Here is a 15,727-nt window from a genome sequence, read left to right as displayed (position 1 = left end):
CTGGACTGCCAGAGAAATCCCTTAATAATAATAATTTTAAACAGGGGTCTTGCATTTTCATCTGGCCCTGGGCTCTGCAAAATTCTGTAGCTGATTCTGGCTGTATCCTCAGTGCCCAGAACAGCCCATGGTAGGTGTTCAAAGATTTGTGGAATGAAGGAAGGAGTGGAGGAGGTCAGGGGGTGGAGGTGGAGACACACACAAGCCACCACTGCCTGGACACTTGTGCATCTTTGTAGAAATCAGCCCTGGCAGAAACCTGGGCATGAGAGGCAGGTCCTCAGAAACTGGCCTGAGTGCCCAGGTGGAGGGGGAGCCGCTAAACCTGCCTTCCCCCAACCCTGGGCAGCAGCCCACTGAGGAGGGGGTCCAGATGGCCAAGCAGGCTCAGGCTGAGGAGGGGCCTCCTGACTCACCCAGCTGCTCGGTGCTCCTGGCCTGGCCTGACAGAGCACTGGCTTCACCCAGCCCCCACCACCTTCAGGAGGACACGGCTATGGGTGGCCAGAGAGGGATGGAAATGAGGATAAATGCCCTTGTCTGCAGCTTGCCCAGATCATTCAGGTCTAAGGAGGGACAGTGACTACCCAAGCTCCATGCCTTGGAGCTGGGAAGGACTCTCAGCTCCACCCCCTCCCCACGGGGCATATGTGTGTGTGCATGTGCATGTATGTGAACATGAGATTTTGTACATGGCTGTCCATTTGCAACTGGATGGGGAGAACTCTCTGGGAGTCTGAGTACTGTGTAGATGAGATCAGACCATACTTGCAGGAGTGCGTGTAGGTGACAAAGTGATACCACATCAGTCTATGTGGGAATGAGGCTGGCTCTGTGTGTGTGTGTGTACACGCACACAGGTGAGGAGGGTGCATGCATATGGATGCAGCAGGAAGCAGCGTTTTACACTGGTCAGAAATGTGGATTCTGGGTTCAGATCTTTGTACAGCCACCCAGTAGCTATGCATCCTTGGGCACTTTTGGTTCTCCAGCCTGTATATGGTGTTTGCGTGACTACGTTTGTCTGGATCAAAGTATATGTGTGTGTGTTTGAGGAGTAATACAACTCTTCTGGGAGGTCTTCCTGGATACGCATCCCAAAGTGAACTCCTCCGGGTTTCATTCTTTGTGACCCCTGGACTGCAGCCTGTCAGGCTTCTCTGTCCGTGGAATTCTCCAGGCAAGAATATTGGAGTGGGTTGCCATTTCCTCCTCCAGGGGATCTTCCTGACCCAGGGATGGAAACTGTCTCCTGTACCTCCTGCGTTGCAGGCAGATTCTTTACCACTGAACCACCGGGGAAGCAGTTTGTTGTTATATATTTATGTTGTTTCTTCACTGATTCCTCTACTAAATGTCACCTCCACGGGGGTAGGGGGTTTTGTTCTGTTCACTGCTATGTCCTGAGCACTGGATACCTAGTAGACCCTGAGTAAGTACTCTTTGAATGGATGAACATAGGGCTGTGTCTGTGTGGTATGAGGAGAGAGATAGGGGCTGATAGATGTCATGGGTTCCTGGAGGGACCTGTGCTCAAGTCTGGTCTCTATTTTCTTCTATTCCTGGCTGTTCACAACCATTTCTTCAGCCATCCTCACTTGTATGGGAATGACAACATCCCATCAACTTCCTGTACTGCCTTTGATGACATCTTTCCCCTTTTCTGGGTCTAAGGGACTCACTTGCCTCATCTGTAACATGGGAGAGAGGATGGGTTGGTTCATGACTAGCCTCCTTCCTGACCTAAAGCACTATGAAAATAGTTTCAATCAATTCTCTCTTTAATTAATTCAATATTTATTATGCACCTATTGTGTACCAGGCACTCTTCTAGGCTGGCCCTGCCCCCGTGGAGCAGAAAGTGAATGATGAAGGCAGATACAAACCATAAAATTTCATTGAATCTCGAACACCCTCCCCTGAAATCACTCTCCATGCCTCATGGAATTTTAGTCTTCAGTCGAAAATCACTGAGGGGATTTCTCTGTTCACATACTGATCTTGCTCCCTCAGCAGTCTCCAGGGTCAGCCAAGCCGGGACCCAGCTGGTCTCTTTGGTTGCTGTAGTTTGACCGCCCCACCACAGGGCCCTGGCGTACAGTAGGCACTTGGGAAATACGTGTGGAAAGAGCTTGAAAATAAATGGACTAATGCAGACTCGAAAACAAGACCTCCCCCAATCCTGCGTGAGTCATTACCCACTCTGCAGATGAGGAAATTGAGGCTCAGGAAGGCAAAGCCGTTTGCCCAGTCCCACAACCGCAGCTAAGCAGTGTGTGGCTGTGGGATGCAGCAGAGGAAGCTTGGGAGCCCAGAGGAGCATTCCCAGCCCCCCACCCCAGCACACAGATACCACACACACAGCTGGAGATGCGCTGATGGGGGGTGGGTGGTTGCGAGGGCGAGGGACAGTGCGAAGCAACTCAGGGGTCTCTGTCTCAGTCCCCAGGAGTGGAGATGCTGCGTCGGCAGGAGATTAGTAAAAGCCTGGTGCTGATGGGGGAGCTTCCGGCGCCCTGTCCCCAGTTCTGGGAGCTGGCGCTCCTGGGACCCTGATTCATTGGGGCCAGGAAGCTCCAGTCTCTGAAGCTAGGTAGAGACACCCCCGCCCCCAACCTGCCCCCCACCCCGCCCCCCGCCCCGCGCGCCTTCCCGGGAATCCCAATTCGGGGTCCTGCCTACATACCCTCAGCCTGGAGGCCAGCCTGAAGCCCTCAACCGGCTACGTGGGGGGGCCCTGACTTTCTTGGGGGGCGATGGAAGTCCCCCCTCCCCGCCCAGAGCCCCTCCCTCCTGGGCACCAGGTCCCCCTCCCGGCCGCAGTCGTAGTCCAAAGCTTACCTTGCAGGGGGGCTGGGGAGGGGATGCCCCGCCCTCTCCGACCTGGGGGGGCGGGAGGGGACCGGGGTGTCCAGACCCTTTGTTTGCCGGTGTGTGTGTGTGTGTGTGTGTGTGTGTGTGTGTGTGTGTATGTGTGAGATCGGGAGCCCCGCTGGGATGTAGGTCCGTGCGCGCGCGTACCCGGGCCTTGACGGCCGCTGTGATGTTGAACTGCCAGGGTTGGAGGAGGAGGAGGAAAGGGGGACTCCCCCGCCCCCGCCCGCCTACTCGCGGGTTTGAATGGACCGTGAGGGGGAGGGGCGGCAGCGGGCGGGCGCTTTTGTCCGGATGGCCCCACCCCTTCCCAGGGCCGGGGAATCCCCCACACCCCACCCATTTAAAGACCTTCACTCCTTTCTCTCCAGCGGCCTCCTAAACGCCTGCTTGGTTGGGGGGAGTCTGGAAGAGGCGCCCTTCACTCAAGTGGCTGAATCTCCTCCCATCCTCCCTGTCCCCCGCCCTTTAATCTGAGATAATCCTGGCCCTAGGCTGCAACGCAGCCTTTTATCCCGGTATCGAAGCGTGGGTAGGGATATATGAAAGTGTGTGGCTGCGGTCGCCCAAGCTCAGTGTAATGGAGTTCTTAGAGTCCAGGACGTGGAAGGGGATCCCAGACGAAAGGGGGAGGGACTGCGAGGAGTCCCGGAGTACCTCGACGGAGAAAGACCCCCTGCAAGCGCACTTCCGAGCTCTCCCATCCCTCCCCCACCTGGCGCTGGGCCAGCAGCACTGGCCGCTAATTAGACACTGGCGACACCCAGCGGACGCAAGGGGAGCCGCCGTGGACAGGCTCCCGAGGCCCGTTAAGTGCGCTCCGGGTGGTTCCAGAGGGGGCGTGTATGCGCGAATCCCCGCTAAGGAAGTGGCAGAAAATGGGGGAGGCGAGAGGGGAAGCTGTGGTTCGAGCCAAGGTAGCACCAGTTCTCAGGGCAGGGCCACACCGCCCCCGTCTCGACTCCTCGAGGGCAGGGCCATAACCTTCCTTCACTTAGACCCTCCCAGAGCAGGGCCTGTACCCCTTGGACTGGGAAGGTCCTTTCCTATCAGGCACCATCTCCAGCACAAAGTTAAGTCTTTCACAAGAGACGGGAGCGAGGTCTTTTCGCCGAGGCCGAGCCCCAGCAGTGGGCTCAGGGTGACGTCACTGTGGCGTGGCTAAGAGGACAATCCTCTCTCAGTCTCTCCAACTGCCCCCTCCCCCAAGGCTGCCGTAAACGCCCACCGTGGAGTTAGCTGGGGATGAGGGGGCTCAAGGTTGGAGAACCCACCCGTAAGTCCCTAGGAGGGGCCTAGCGGAGGCCGGAAGCCCAATGGGTTGAGGTCTCAGCGGACTCCCGAGAGCCGGAACACGTGCGCAGGGCTCTTTAAGAACTCGGTCGCCAGTGCCGCCGCTGCGGTTACTAGGGATGTGACGTCACGAGCGGGCGGGGCGTGCGCGCCCGGGCGGAAGCGGAAGGGGCGGGGCTCCGCGGGCTGAGTCTCAGTGTTGCCGCCGCCGCCGCCGCCGTCGCCGCCGCTGCTGCCACCAGAGCCCGGGAGGGCTGGGCCCCGAGGCAAGATGGTGGACTACAGCGTGTGGGACCACATCGAGGTGTCTGACGATGAAGACGAGACGCACCCCAACATCGACACCGCTAGCCTCTTCCGCTGGCGGCACCAGGTAGAGCGCGCGCGCCCAACCCCTTCCCCCACTCCCGGGACTCCGCTTTAGAGTTCTGACCCCTGATACTGCCGGGGGGCCCAGCCATTGATACCTGGGGTTGCCCCCTACAGCCTGGGCTTCCGAATAGCCCAGGGTTCCTCGATTCAATTCCGGGGCCATAGAATTGCCGGGACCCCTGAGTTCCTTGCCCGCGATGCCGGCGCCCCCACCCCCCCTTCCAATTTCTTGAAACTCCAGGTTGACCTGTACGGCATCTTTTTAGAGTTTAGACTGCCAAGGCAAGCTTTTGACGTGCCTCCCAACCCTGCTTGGGATCTTCCATTCACACCCAGATTTCCATCTCAGAATCTGGATCCTGAACCTACTCGGGTACCCAGTTAAGATCTTGGCTGTTCCATGGCCCCTCCCAACCCCTGTGCGCAGTCGCTTCAGTCGTGTCCAACTCTTTGTGACCCCGTGGACTGTAGCCCACCAGGCTTCTCTGTCCTTGGGATTCTCCAGGCAAGAATACTGGAGTCGGTTACCATTTTCTTCTCCAGGGGATCTTCTCGATCCAAGGATCGAACCCGCTTCTTTTATGTCTCCTGCATTGGCAGGCAGGTTCTTTACCACTGGCCCCATCTGGAAGCCCTCCAAAACCCTAGAGTTCCCAATAATTTAAGGCTATTCTGCGACCTGCTTTTCTGGATCCTTATGGTTCAAATCCAGAAGTCTTACTCCTCTGAATAAAACAACTTTGTCTTCCCCTGAGATTTCTATTCTTGGCTTGGGACTCCAACCCACATCCAGGACCCCTCCCATAGAACAAAGATTGGTTACCCCCCCAACTCCCTCCCCCCAGGGCCCTCAGTCTCATCTAGGCCTGTAGTTTTGAAACCTGGGTCCTGTTCAGAATGAACTACCACCTCTACCCTGATGGAGCCTCCAATTCCGGAGGCTCTCCTTCAACCTCTGGTATGGTTAGACCCAATTTCCCATTACATCAGGAAACCCTACCCACGTGGCTTCCTGCCCAGCCAGAACCCCTGCCCCTCCTTGGTACTGCACACCCAGTCCCCGCCCACCCCCAAGACAGACTTCCAGTGGGAACTTTTGCCAGCTTCAGAATGCCTCATTCAAACCCAAGTCCAGAACCCGAACCCACCCCATCTCCCTTCTGACCCAAACTTGGTCTGCTGTTCTCAGACACCCACAATGAGGCTGCTGTTACAAGGAACCCTCCCATCCTGATTCCATATTCACTGCCCCTTCTTTTATCTATTTTCCCCCAAATACAGACCCCCAGAATCCCAAGTCTGTGTGTTCTTTCTACCCCCCTGCCGCTCAGCTGTGCTTACCGGCCAACAGAATGACTCTCCTGAGATCCTGTGTGCTAACCTCTTGCTCCACCAACTCAGAGCTCCTGCACCCACATTCCAAGGCCTGCTATGCTCTCACACTTAAGGCATATACCTCCTAGAACCTTCCAGTTAGGAAGGCCTCATAGATAGATAGAATAGAAGATAGAATGCTATCTTCCCATGTATCCGCTTGGAATCATTTATCCAGAAACTCCTAGAAGCGCCCTTCCTCATCCTGCTGAGACACAGTATCAGTGCCTACATCTGGTCCCGGTTCTGGGTCCAACCCATTTCTTAAAGCAGCAGCCTCCTGGCTAGGGCTTCCCTGATGGCTCAGATGATAAAGAATCTGCCTGCAGTGCTGGAGACCCAGATTCGATCCCCGAGTGGGGAAGATCCCCTGGAGAAGGGAATAGTGATCCACTCCAGTATTCTTGCCTGAAGAATCTCATGGACAGAGAAGCCTGGTGAATTACAGTCCATGGGGTTGCAAAGAGTCGGATATGATTGAGTGACTAACCCTTTCCACCTGGCTAGTGTACCTGGTGGGCAAGCCACTGGAGTGGAAAAAGAAAGTTCTAGCATTTCTCTCTTGCCACGTGTGACATTTTATGATGAAATATTGAAGCTCTCCGAAAAGCTCTAAAGCCCATTCTCAGGAACACCTGTTCTCCTAACATAGTTGATCTGTATCACCAGGTTTGGTCCTGCTGGTTTGGGAGGCCATGCCCGCTCTCATACAGCGTCCTCCTCCCACCACGCCCTGCTCCCTCCTGGCGCAAAACCTTTTCCTGTCCAACCGCTGAGGGCCCAGGGCTGTCGTGGAGACGAGTGGAGGCAAGGAGCCTGGAGTCTACAGCACGAGGTTCAGCTGCCAGTGACCGGCAGCCTGGGCTCCAGCCCTGCCGCAGGACCATCACTGCTTTGGGGGAGCGAGCCCCCTGCCTCCATGAGACCATCATGAAAAACGAAATGAGATTAGATCTGGAAAGAACTTGGCTTGGGGCCTGGGAGGAGAGAGTAAGCAATACCAAGAGTGGAAGAGGGGATTAGCCAAAAGGTAGCCTGGTACCCTTGTGAGCGCAGGCCTGCCCGACTGGGTTCATATCCTGCTCCTTCTGAATATCACTGACTTGCTGCATGGTCCCCAGTGAGGTTTGTTTTGTTTTTTAAATTAATTTGACCGCACAGGGTCTTAGTTACAGTGTGCCGGATCTTTAGTTGCAGCGTGTGGAATCTATTAATAGTTCCCTGACCAGAGATCGAACTGGGGCCCCCTGCATCAAGAGCACAGAGTCTTAGCCGTTGGACTACCTGGGAAGTTCCCTGAAGTGAGTTTTGATCGCTGTGTGCCTTAGTTTCCCCAGCTGGTGGTCTTAATAGTACCACCCAATAGGCTTGCTGTGAGAACCACCTTATGAATTTAACGTGTATACTGCTTGCAGGACAGCACTGGAACGTAATAAGCTTTGTGGAAACTTTAGCTCCTGTCATCATCATTGCTTGGATAATTCATGCTCATGGTGAAAAATAAAAAATAATCCCAAGGTTCCAGAAGGGGACAAGTGAGTCTTCCCAGTTCCAGCTCCCTGGCTCCCTTGCCCAGAAACAGCTGCCAATCCTGGTTTCTTGTGGCTCCTTCCAGTGAGCTGGGCGGCATCCAGGTTCTGTGAGCCTTGGGTCCCCCCCCCCCCCCCCCCCGCGTAAGGCAGAAAACAGGGACACCTGTGGCCCCTTCTCACCACTGAGTTTTCTGCCCAGGTCAGGCCGGCTGCCACCCCCAGCAGCTCCAGGAGGCCTTTATTTAGCTTTGGCCTCCCTGGCGGCTGCTCAGAGGATGCCGGAGGATTTTGATGGCTGCCCAGCAGACACCAACAGTGTGGTAGGTTCCTGCTGCCCCCCTGAGGCCAGCGGTGATACCGACCACCAGTAGCCCCTCTCAAGGCAGGGGGAAGGTTCCAGAAGGACACAGACCTATTGTGAAAAAAGGGAGGCAGCAGCAGCTGCAAGGCCTTAAGGGTCTTGTCCACCCCTTAACCAAATGGGAAAAGTGAGGCTCGTGATTGGCCATGCCAGTCCAGTGCGGTGTGAGAGAACAGCTGGGGTCTCTCGGTTCTCACCCATGTGTGCCTGGCCCTGTGCTGGAGCCCGGAGATACAACCTCAGGTAAAGCACAGAAGTAAGTTAGCAAACCATTCTGGTGACCTTGGCCATGACAGTGGTGAGGAGAGTAGGACACATATACCCAGTACCATGTTGCAAGTGGTTTCCTTGGGGTAACTCATTTAATCCACAACAGCCCTGTGAGGCCCCATTTCATAGGGCTTCCCAGGTGGCGCTGGTGGTAGAGAACCTGCCTGCCAATGCAAGAGACATCACAATTGCAGGTTCAGTCCCTGGTTCGGGAAGATTCCCTGGAGAAGGAAATGGCAATCCGGAGGAGCCTGGTGGCCTGCGGTCCATAGGGTCACAAGAAGTTGGACACGACTGAAGTGATTTAACACACCCATTTAATAGAGGGGGACACCAAGGCAGGGAGAGGTGTAAGCGACTTTGCTAAGGTCACATTGCCAGTAGGTGTGGATCTGGATGCTCTGATGCAGTAGCAACTGCTCCCAGTTACCAGGCATGTACTGGATATCGAGCTAAGTGCTTGAAGTGCATTTTTTTGTTTGAGCCCCACTACCATCCTCAGAGAGGGAGACTGTCTTATTGGACAGACAGTGATGACAGTAGCTAGTGTGGTAATGGAGCTGACCGAGCGTCCAGCATAGCTCTGGACTGTACAACCTCTTTCATGTCTTCCAGTGTAAGCTCGTGAGGTTGGCACTGTTGTCCACCTCTGACACATGAGAAAACTGAAGTTTGGGAATTGGCCCAGAGACACCTGGCCATTATGTGGTGGCCATGGGATATGACCCCAGGTCTGGGGTCTCAAGGCTTTCCACTAGCATCTCATCACATCACCTGCTGATTACTGAGGGGCCTTTGGGGCTCAGTGCCTCTAGGGGTCTCGCACTTGGGGAAGGCTTTGCTGAAGCTAAGACTTGCAGACAGAGCAGATGGAGCGAGGGGAGTGCCAGCAGGGAGGAGCAGCATGTGCAGAGCCTAAGACGCAGGAGAGAGCCGGTGCGTTCGGGGGGCCACAGGGGCCAGCATTGATCTGAGATCCAGCCCCCCGAGGAACATTGGTGCCCTCTGGGCAGCTTGGGGCAGGAGTTTGGGGTTCCCTCTGAACAGGGAGGGCTGTGATCAGATGGGTGCGTTTCCAGGACTCCTCTGGCAGCTTCTGAGCCTGGATTGGGGGGATGGTCATGGCATGTTTCGGGGTCCAGTGTGTGGCTCCGGGTTGAGCAGACACTGCAGGGAACCAGGGGCAGGTGATGGAAAGCAGTGGCACCTCTCAGTGTTCAGTCTGTGGCTCTGGGTTGAGCAGACATTTCAGGGAGCTGGGGGAAGTGATGGGGAACTGGGGCAGGGATGGACAATGACACAGCCCTGTGATCCAGCGAGGGGTCTGGATGAGGAAGCTGAGATGACGTGCCGTCACTGAGCTTGGGGTGCAGCAGAAGAGTTCTGAGGAGCAGCGTCTAGGATAGGAGGTATACAGGAGTCTGGTGGGTACCACGCTGGGCTCCGGAGGCATGCTGGCCTGGAGACAGCTGAACGGGCCCTGTGGATCCAGGTGCAGCGCGTGGGGTGGAGCACATTAGAGGAAGGACTGGAAAGGAAAAGCATGGTGATTTGGTGGCAGAGAGGGAGGGAATGACTCACAGCAGGCCTCTGCTAGGGGCAGGAGGCGGGGGCGAGGGTCTTCCCTGAGGGAGGACACAGCAGAAAATTAGGTTTGGGGGAGCTCAGGTGGGGAGTTCAGTCTTGGGCACAGAGCTGGAGGTGCCTGTAAGACACCAAGACAGCAGTGGCTGGAGGGCCATGTGGCCAGGGTAGGGTGCCTGAGTGTTACTGAGGGTGCTCCAGGCAGGAGGGGGATCCTGGGGAGTGGGGAGGCCTCCTTCCAGCATGTGATTATTAGATCCAACAAGTCTTTCTTAAGTCCCTGCTGTGCACCAGGTTCCTGACTCTGGAGTCACAAGAGTGATCAGATCCCCACCTTTGTGGAGCCAGTCTCTTTGGAGGTGGACAGCACCCAAAGCAGGGGAGAGAACTGTCACAGAATGTTGTCAGGTGACAGGTGCTGAGGAGGAAGATCAAGCAGAGCAGAAGAGGCGGAGATATCAGCAGTATCAAGGAAGGCCTCATCTCTAAGGGACCTTTTTTTTTGACTGCACTACATGACTTGCAGGATCTCAGATCGAAGCCTGGTCCCCAGCAGTGGAGCCTCAGAGCCCTAACCACTGGACCACCAGGGAATTCCCTGTAAGGCATTTGAAGTTGATGAGGATGCAGGGTTTGGAGAGGTGGGGTGGATCTGAAGAGAGAGCATTCCAGACCAAGGGAACACAGAGGCAGTGCAAAGGCCCTGAGGCTTGAAGTGAGTTCGGGAAAAGGTGAGGCAGCCAGTGTGGCTGGAGGGAGAGGGCGAGCAGGAGGAGATGAGGCCGTGGAGGGGACTGGACAGGTTGTGCTTGGCTTTATGGGCTCCGGGGAAGACTTAGGCTTTTGCTCCGAGTGAGGCAGAAGTCATAGAAGGTTCTTATTTTGAAAAATATTTATTTATATACTTGGCTGTGTTGAGTCTTAGTTGTGGCACGCAAGATCTTTGATCCTGTGTATTGCAGTACACAGGCTCTTTAGTGACCCGCAGGCTTAGTTGCCCCAAGGCATGTGGGATCTTAGTTCCCAAACCAGGGATCAAACCACTTTCCCCAGCATTGGAAGGTGAATTCCTATCCACTGGACTGCTGGGGCTGTAGAAGCTTCTGCACAGAGGAGGAACCCGCCCTAGCTCAGGCCTACCTTAGAGGTGAGAGCAGGAGCCGGGAATCCAGTGCGCGGAAGTTGGTGTGGACCTTCTCTGGGGTCATCCCAGGTGCGGCTGTGGAGAGCCCGGGGCCGGGGTCAGGGCCGGGCTGTTCCCCAGAATGACGGGCCATGCCCAACCCGCAGGCCCGGGTGGAGCGCATGGAGCAGTTCCAGAAAGAGAAGGAGGAGCTGGACAGGGGCTGCCGCGAGTGCAAGCGCAAGGTGGCCGAGTGCCAGCGGAAGCTGAAGGAGCTGGAGGTGGCCGAGGGCGAAGGCGGCAAGGCCGAGCTGGAGCGGCTGCAGGCTGAGGCGCAGCAGCTGCGCAAGGAGGAGCGGAGCTGGGAGCAAAAACTGGAGGAGATGCGCAAGAAGGAGAAGAGCATGCCCTGGAACGTGGACACGCTCAGCAAGGACGGCTTCAGCAAGGTGGGCGGGGCCTGGGCGTGAAGGGCAGCGGGCGGGGGTGGGGAGCACTGCGCAGGTTCAGGAGTTGGGGGGTGGGGCGGGGGACGCCGGTTGGTGAGGCACCCCACCAGTACCCCTCCCTCTGATCTGCCCGAAGGCCCCAGTCCGAGGCCACACCTGCCACGCCCACGCTCCCGCCACACTGATGTGCACAGCGCCGTCACCGCCTCCGCTGTGGATGGGATGGGCGTTGCGGCCGCGGCCCGCCCGGCCACGTTTGAGGCGCCCCGCGGCCGCAGCCTCGCCCCAGCCCACTCCCCTTCTCGCCTCACCACAGAGCATGGTCAACACCAAGCCTGAGCAGGCGGAGGAGGAGTCGGAGGAGGTGAGGGAGCAGAAACACAAAACCTTCGTGGAAAAGTATGAGAAACAGATCAAACACTTCGGTGAGTTGGGCCAGGGGTGGGCTCTAGGTGGGTGGTGCGCATGAGAGAGGGCTGCCCCTCTGCCTCCTGGGGGCCCTTGGAGCACTTCGCCATCGCCTTTTGGCAGGCATGCTGCGCCGCTGGGATGACAGCCAGAAGTACCTGTCGGACAATGTCCACCTGGTGTGCGAGGAGACAGCCAACTACCTGGTCATCTGGTGCATTGATCTAGAGGTGGAGGAGGTGCGTGCAGACACTGCGGGGTAGGGGGTTGGGAGGGCCCAAAAGGTTCTGCCTTTTTTTTTCTCATTTTTTTTTATTCTCTTTTCATCATTCATGTTTGTTCAGAACATTACAGTAGGCATGAAGGGAAAAAGAACTGCATTTTTAAACACTGTCTGGAGTCTAATATAGGAAGCTGTACCATTGTCTCTTGGGGGGAAAGGCATTAATTTTACATTGAAGTTAAATATTAAGACCAGTGTCCAAGTAAGCCACGGATAAGGTTTAAGTGCAAGTTGTGTTCTCACACAACGAGGGCTGGGGAAAGGAGCCCGCCACTCGGTGACGCCATGCAACGTCCTCCCTTGGCAGAAATGCGCCCTCATGGAGCAGGTGGCTCACCAGACCATCGTCATGCAGTTCATCCTGGAGCTGGCCAAGAGCCTCAAGGTGGACCCCCGTGCCTGCTTCCGGCAGTTCTTCACCAAGATCAAGGTAGGGAGGTGGTCATCCTCAGGGATCCAGCTTACGGTCCACTGGGGGAGGCAGACACGGGTCCACTTGGACTCAAGCCCCTGTGATCAGCATCTCATCCATGAGCGGCGGGTCAGTCTGCGGAGGAGCTGGGTATTGGGCGGCTCCCATGGAGATTTGGAAAGCCGAGCTGGCAGGATGTGCTGAGAGTACCAACCTAAGTGAGGGCCAGAGTCGTGGGCACCTATGGGTTTCTTACCTGAGCCCCTGAAGAGCAGAGCTAGGGGAGATTGAGGGCAGACCGGAGGATGATCGAGGGCAGCTGTATTGAGTTTGAGGTGCCTTCGAGACTCCACAGGAAGACCTGGGCGAGGTGGGTGTCACGATTTTGCAGTGTAAGGGGACATGCAGTCAGATGATTGTGAGCGCAGGGGTATGACGTTGAGCTCAGAGAAGACGGAGGAGGCTAGACAGAACAGGGGAGTGGCCTGAGCCCCAGGGTGCCCGTCCTTTAGTTCAGGGCCAGCTGTGGGGAGCCCTGGGGCGTCCCTGAGGGCCTGCACTGGAAGGGTCCTGGGCTCCCCAGTCTCTCCTGGTGAACACACTCCCTCCCCTGCAGACTGCTGACCGTCAGTACATGGAGGGCTTCAATGACGAACTAGAGGCTTTCAAAGACCGCGTGCGGGGCCGCGCCAAGCTGCGCATTGAGAAGGCCATGAAGGAATACGAGGAAGAGGAGCGAAAGAAGCGGCTTGGCCCTGGCGGCCTGGACCCCGTCGAGGTCTACGAGTCCCTCCCTGAGGTGAGGCTCCCCAGACCCTGGCAGGTGGCAGGTGGGCTGTCAGTGGGATCCCTGAGACCCAGGCCCTGACCCCGCCCCCTGCACCCACAGGAACTTCAGAAATGCTTTGATGCGAAGGACGTGCAGATGCTCCAAGACGCCATCAGCAAGATGGACCCCACCGTGAGTAACCATACACCCACCGGGACAGGCAGTGTGTCTCCCCCCACCTCCAGCCCTGCTGACCACGTTGCTGCTGGCAGGGTCCCTCCTGGGCTTCTCAAAAGAGCCAGGGAGGTTCTGTTACTGAGTGGCTGGCACCCAAGACAGCCCGGCCTCATGCCCCATGCTCTCTCACTTTTACTGAGCAGCTGCTATGTGCCCAGCGTCTAGATTGAGCGTCCCTGTCCCTGTGTCTGTTTATGAGCACACCCAGCTGACTCCACCTTTGCCAGCAACTCAGAGTGGCCTGCTCCACAGTCTCAGTTACCCCATCAAACCAGTATCTCTCAAAAAACATATTAACTCACAAAATCCTTGAGGAGGGCCAAGTATGTGGTTGACGCTGGTTGAACCTCAGCTTTTTGGAGCGGTAACAGCACTGGTGGATAAGAACCCTGTGTCTTAATAAACCTCTGTCTAAGCCCCTTCCTACTGCATGGCTCACTGGTTGGCCACACTGGTTCCCTTGTCTGTAAAATGGATTTAGTCTCTAGACCACCTCAGAGTTTCTAGAAGCTTCTATGGGGATAAGTATGTAGACCAAGGGTCTTCAGAGAATCTGGCTCAAAAGTCAAAGATTCACTGCCTGTCTGTAAATAAAATTTTGCTGGAACTGCAGCAGCCAGGCTGGTTTATTTTCATCTTGTCTATAGTTGATTTTGTGCCGCAGCCATAAAATTGAGGTGTGATGGAATGAGAGGTTTTGACAGGGACCACAGGGCCTGCAAGCCAAAAATATTTGCTGTCTGGCTTTTTATTTTTTAAAAAAAGTTTGCTGACCTTTGTTCTAGGCCTACACTTTTAAAATATGAATTGTTGGTGCTAAGTCGCTTCAGTCATGTCTGACTCTTTGTGACCCATGGACTGTAGCCCGCCAGGCTCCTCTGTTCATGGGATTCTCCAGGGAAGAATACTGGAGTGGGTTGCCATTTCCTCCTCCAGGGAATTTTTCCAACCTGTGAATTGAACCGGTGTCTCTTAGTCTTCTGCATTGGCAGGCAGGTCCTTTACCACTCAGATTCCCAGATAGCTCAGGTAGTAAAAATCCGCCTGCAATGCAGGATACCTGGGTTCCATCCCTGGGTTGGGAAGATCCCCTGGAGAAGGGAATGGCTACCCACTCCGCCTGTGGCCTGGAGAATTCCATGGACTATATAGTCCATGGGGTCGCAAAGAGTCGCACATGACTGAGTGGCTCTCACTTCACTTCTTTACCACTAGTTCCACCTGGGAAGTTAAATTTGAATTCTAAAGTTAAGTAAAATTTAGGGACTTCCCTGGTGGTCCAGTGGCTAAGACTCCACACTCCCAGTGCAGGGGGCCCAGGTTTGATCCCTGGTGAGGGAACTGGATCCCACATGCCACAACTAAGACCCAGCTCAGCCACATAAATGTATCAAAAAAAATAATAAGTAAAATTTCAAGCTCTGTCCTTCCCTTGCACCAACCACATTTGAAGTACTCAGTAGACACCCATGTCTGCTGGCTGCCATGTTGGATAGCACAGATTACAGACTGTTTTCCCTCATCCCAGACAGCTCTGATGTAGAAAGAGCAGAAAGCGGGCTTGGGGATGTGCAGGGGACGGGGCGTGCCCCCAGCAGGCAGCAGCCCAGCCTCACCCACCCACCCTTCTCCCCACAGGACGCGAAGTACCACATGCAGCGCTGCATCGACTCAGGCCTCTGGGTCCCCAACTCCAAGTCCAGCGAGGCCAAGGAGGGGGAGGAGGCGGGTCCCGGGGACCCCTTGCTGGAAGCCACCCCCAAGTCAGGCGACGAGAAGGATGTCAGCGCGTGACCTGTCCCGGCTGCCGCAGGCCCCTGTGCACCCCTTTTCAGGAAACAAAAATAGATGCCATCTCCCCAGGTCCTGGCTTCCTCTGCTTTTGCTGCTCCCCAACCTAGTCCGGAGGGGCCCTGCCACCCTCCTTCCACCGTCCCCCTCCCCCCCAGCCCTCATCCAAGTCTTTGCTTTGAGTCAGAGGGGCTTCATTGCCTGCAGCCCCCCATCAGCATTAAGCCAAAGGCCCGGGGATCCAGGGAGGGGCAGAGGTTGCCAGGTTGGTCCATGGGGTGGGGGTGGGTCCCCAGCCAAGGGGCCTGCTCCAGTCACTGTGGGCTCTGTTCTCGCTGTTCGCCCGCGTCAAGTCTTCTATATAGTAAACAGCAGTTATCTTCCAATAAAGGATTTCAGATGCTCTGTGGGGCGTCACGAGGGCTGTGGGCACAGCTCTTCTCTGGGGGGTGGGAAGGGACCTGTGAGTGTTGGCGGTTGGGCCCGTGACACCCCTGCCTTTGCCCTCCAGCAAATGGGCTGTGTCCCCCATCCACACTCCAGGCTCTTCCATCACCTGGAACCCTTCCTCAGGTCACCTTTGGATTAAGAGTTC

General features: G+C 56.0%; 1 protein-coding gene across 1 annotated transcript; it reads left to right on the top strand.

Annotated features, from left to right (window-relative positions):
- Positions 1 to 4,333: 4,333 nt before the first annotated feature.
- Positions 4,334 to 15,537, top strand: CDC37 (cell division cycle 37, HSP90 cochaperone). Its single transcript, XM_020902370.2, has 8 exons — positions 4,334 to 4,540; positions 10,951 to 11,232; positions 11,549 to 11,657; positions 11,764 to 11,879; positions 12,231 to 12,353; positions 12,952 to 13,134; positions 13,225 to 13,296; positions 14,980 to 15,537. The coding sequence occupies exons 1-8, from the start codon at positions 4,439 to 4,441 to the stop codon at positions 15,133 to 15,135; spliced, it is 1,143 nt and encodes a 380-aa protein (XP_020758029.1). The 5' UTR covers positions 4,334 to 4,438; the 3' UTR covers positions 15,136 to 15,537.
- The last annotated feature ends 190 nt before the right edge of the window (positions 15,538 to 15,727 follow it).

The sequence above is a fragment of the Odocoileus virginianus genome, chromosome 3, assembly GCF_023699985.2.
Source record: "Odocoileus virginianus isolate 20LAN1187 ecotype Illinois chromosome 3, Ovbor_1.2, whole genome shotgun sequence".
NCBI classification, from domain to species: domain Eukaryota; kingdom Metazoa; phylum Chordata; class Mammalia; order Artiodactyla; family Cervidae; genus Odocoileus; species Odocoileus virginianus.
This window is presented reverse-complemented; position numbering and strand designations above follow the sequence as displayed.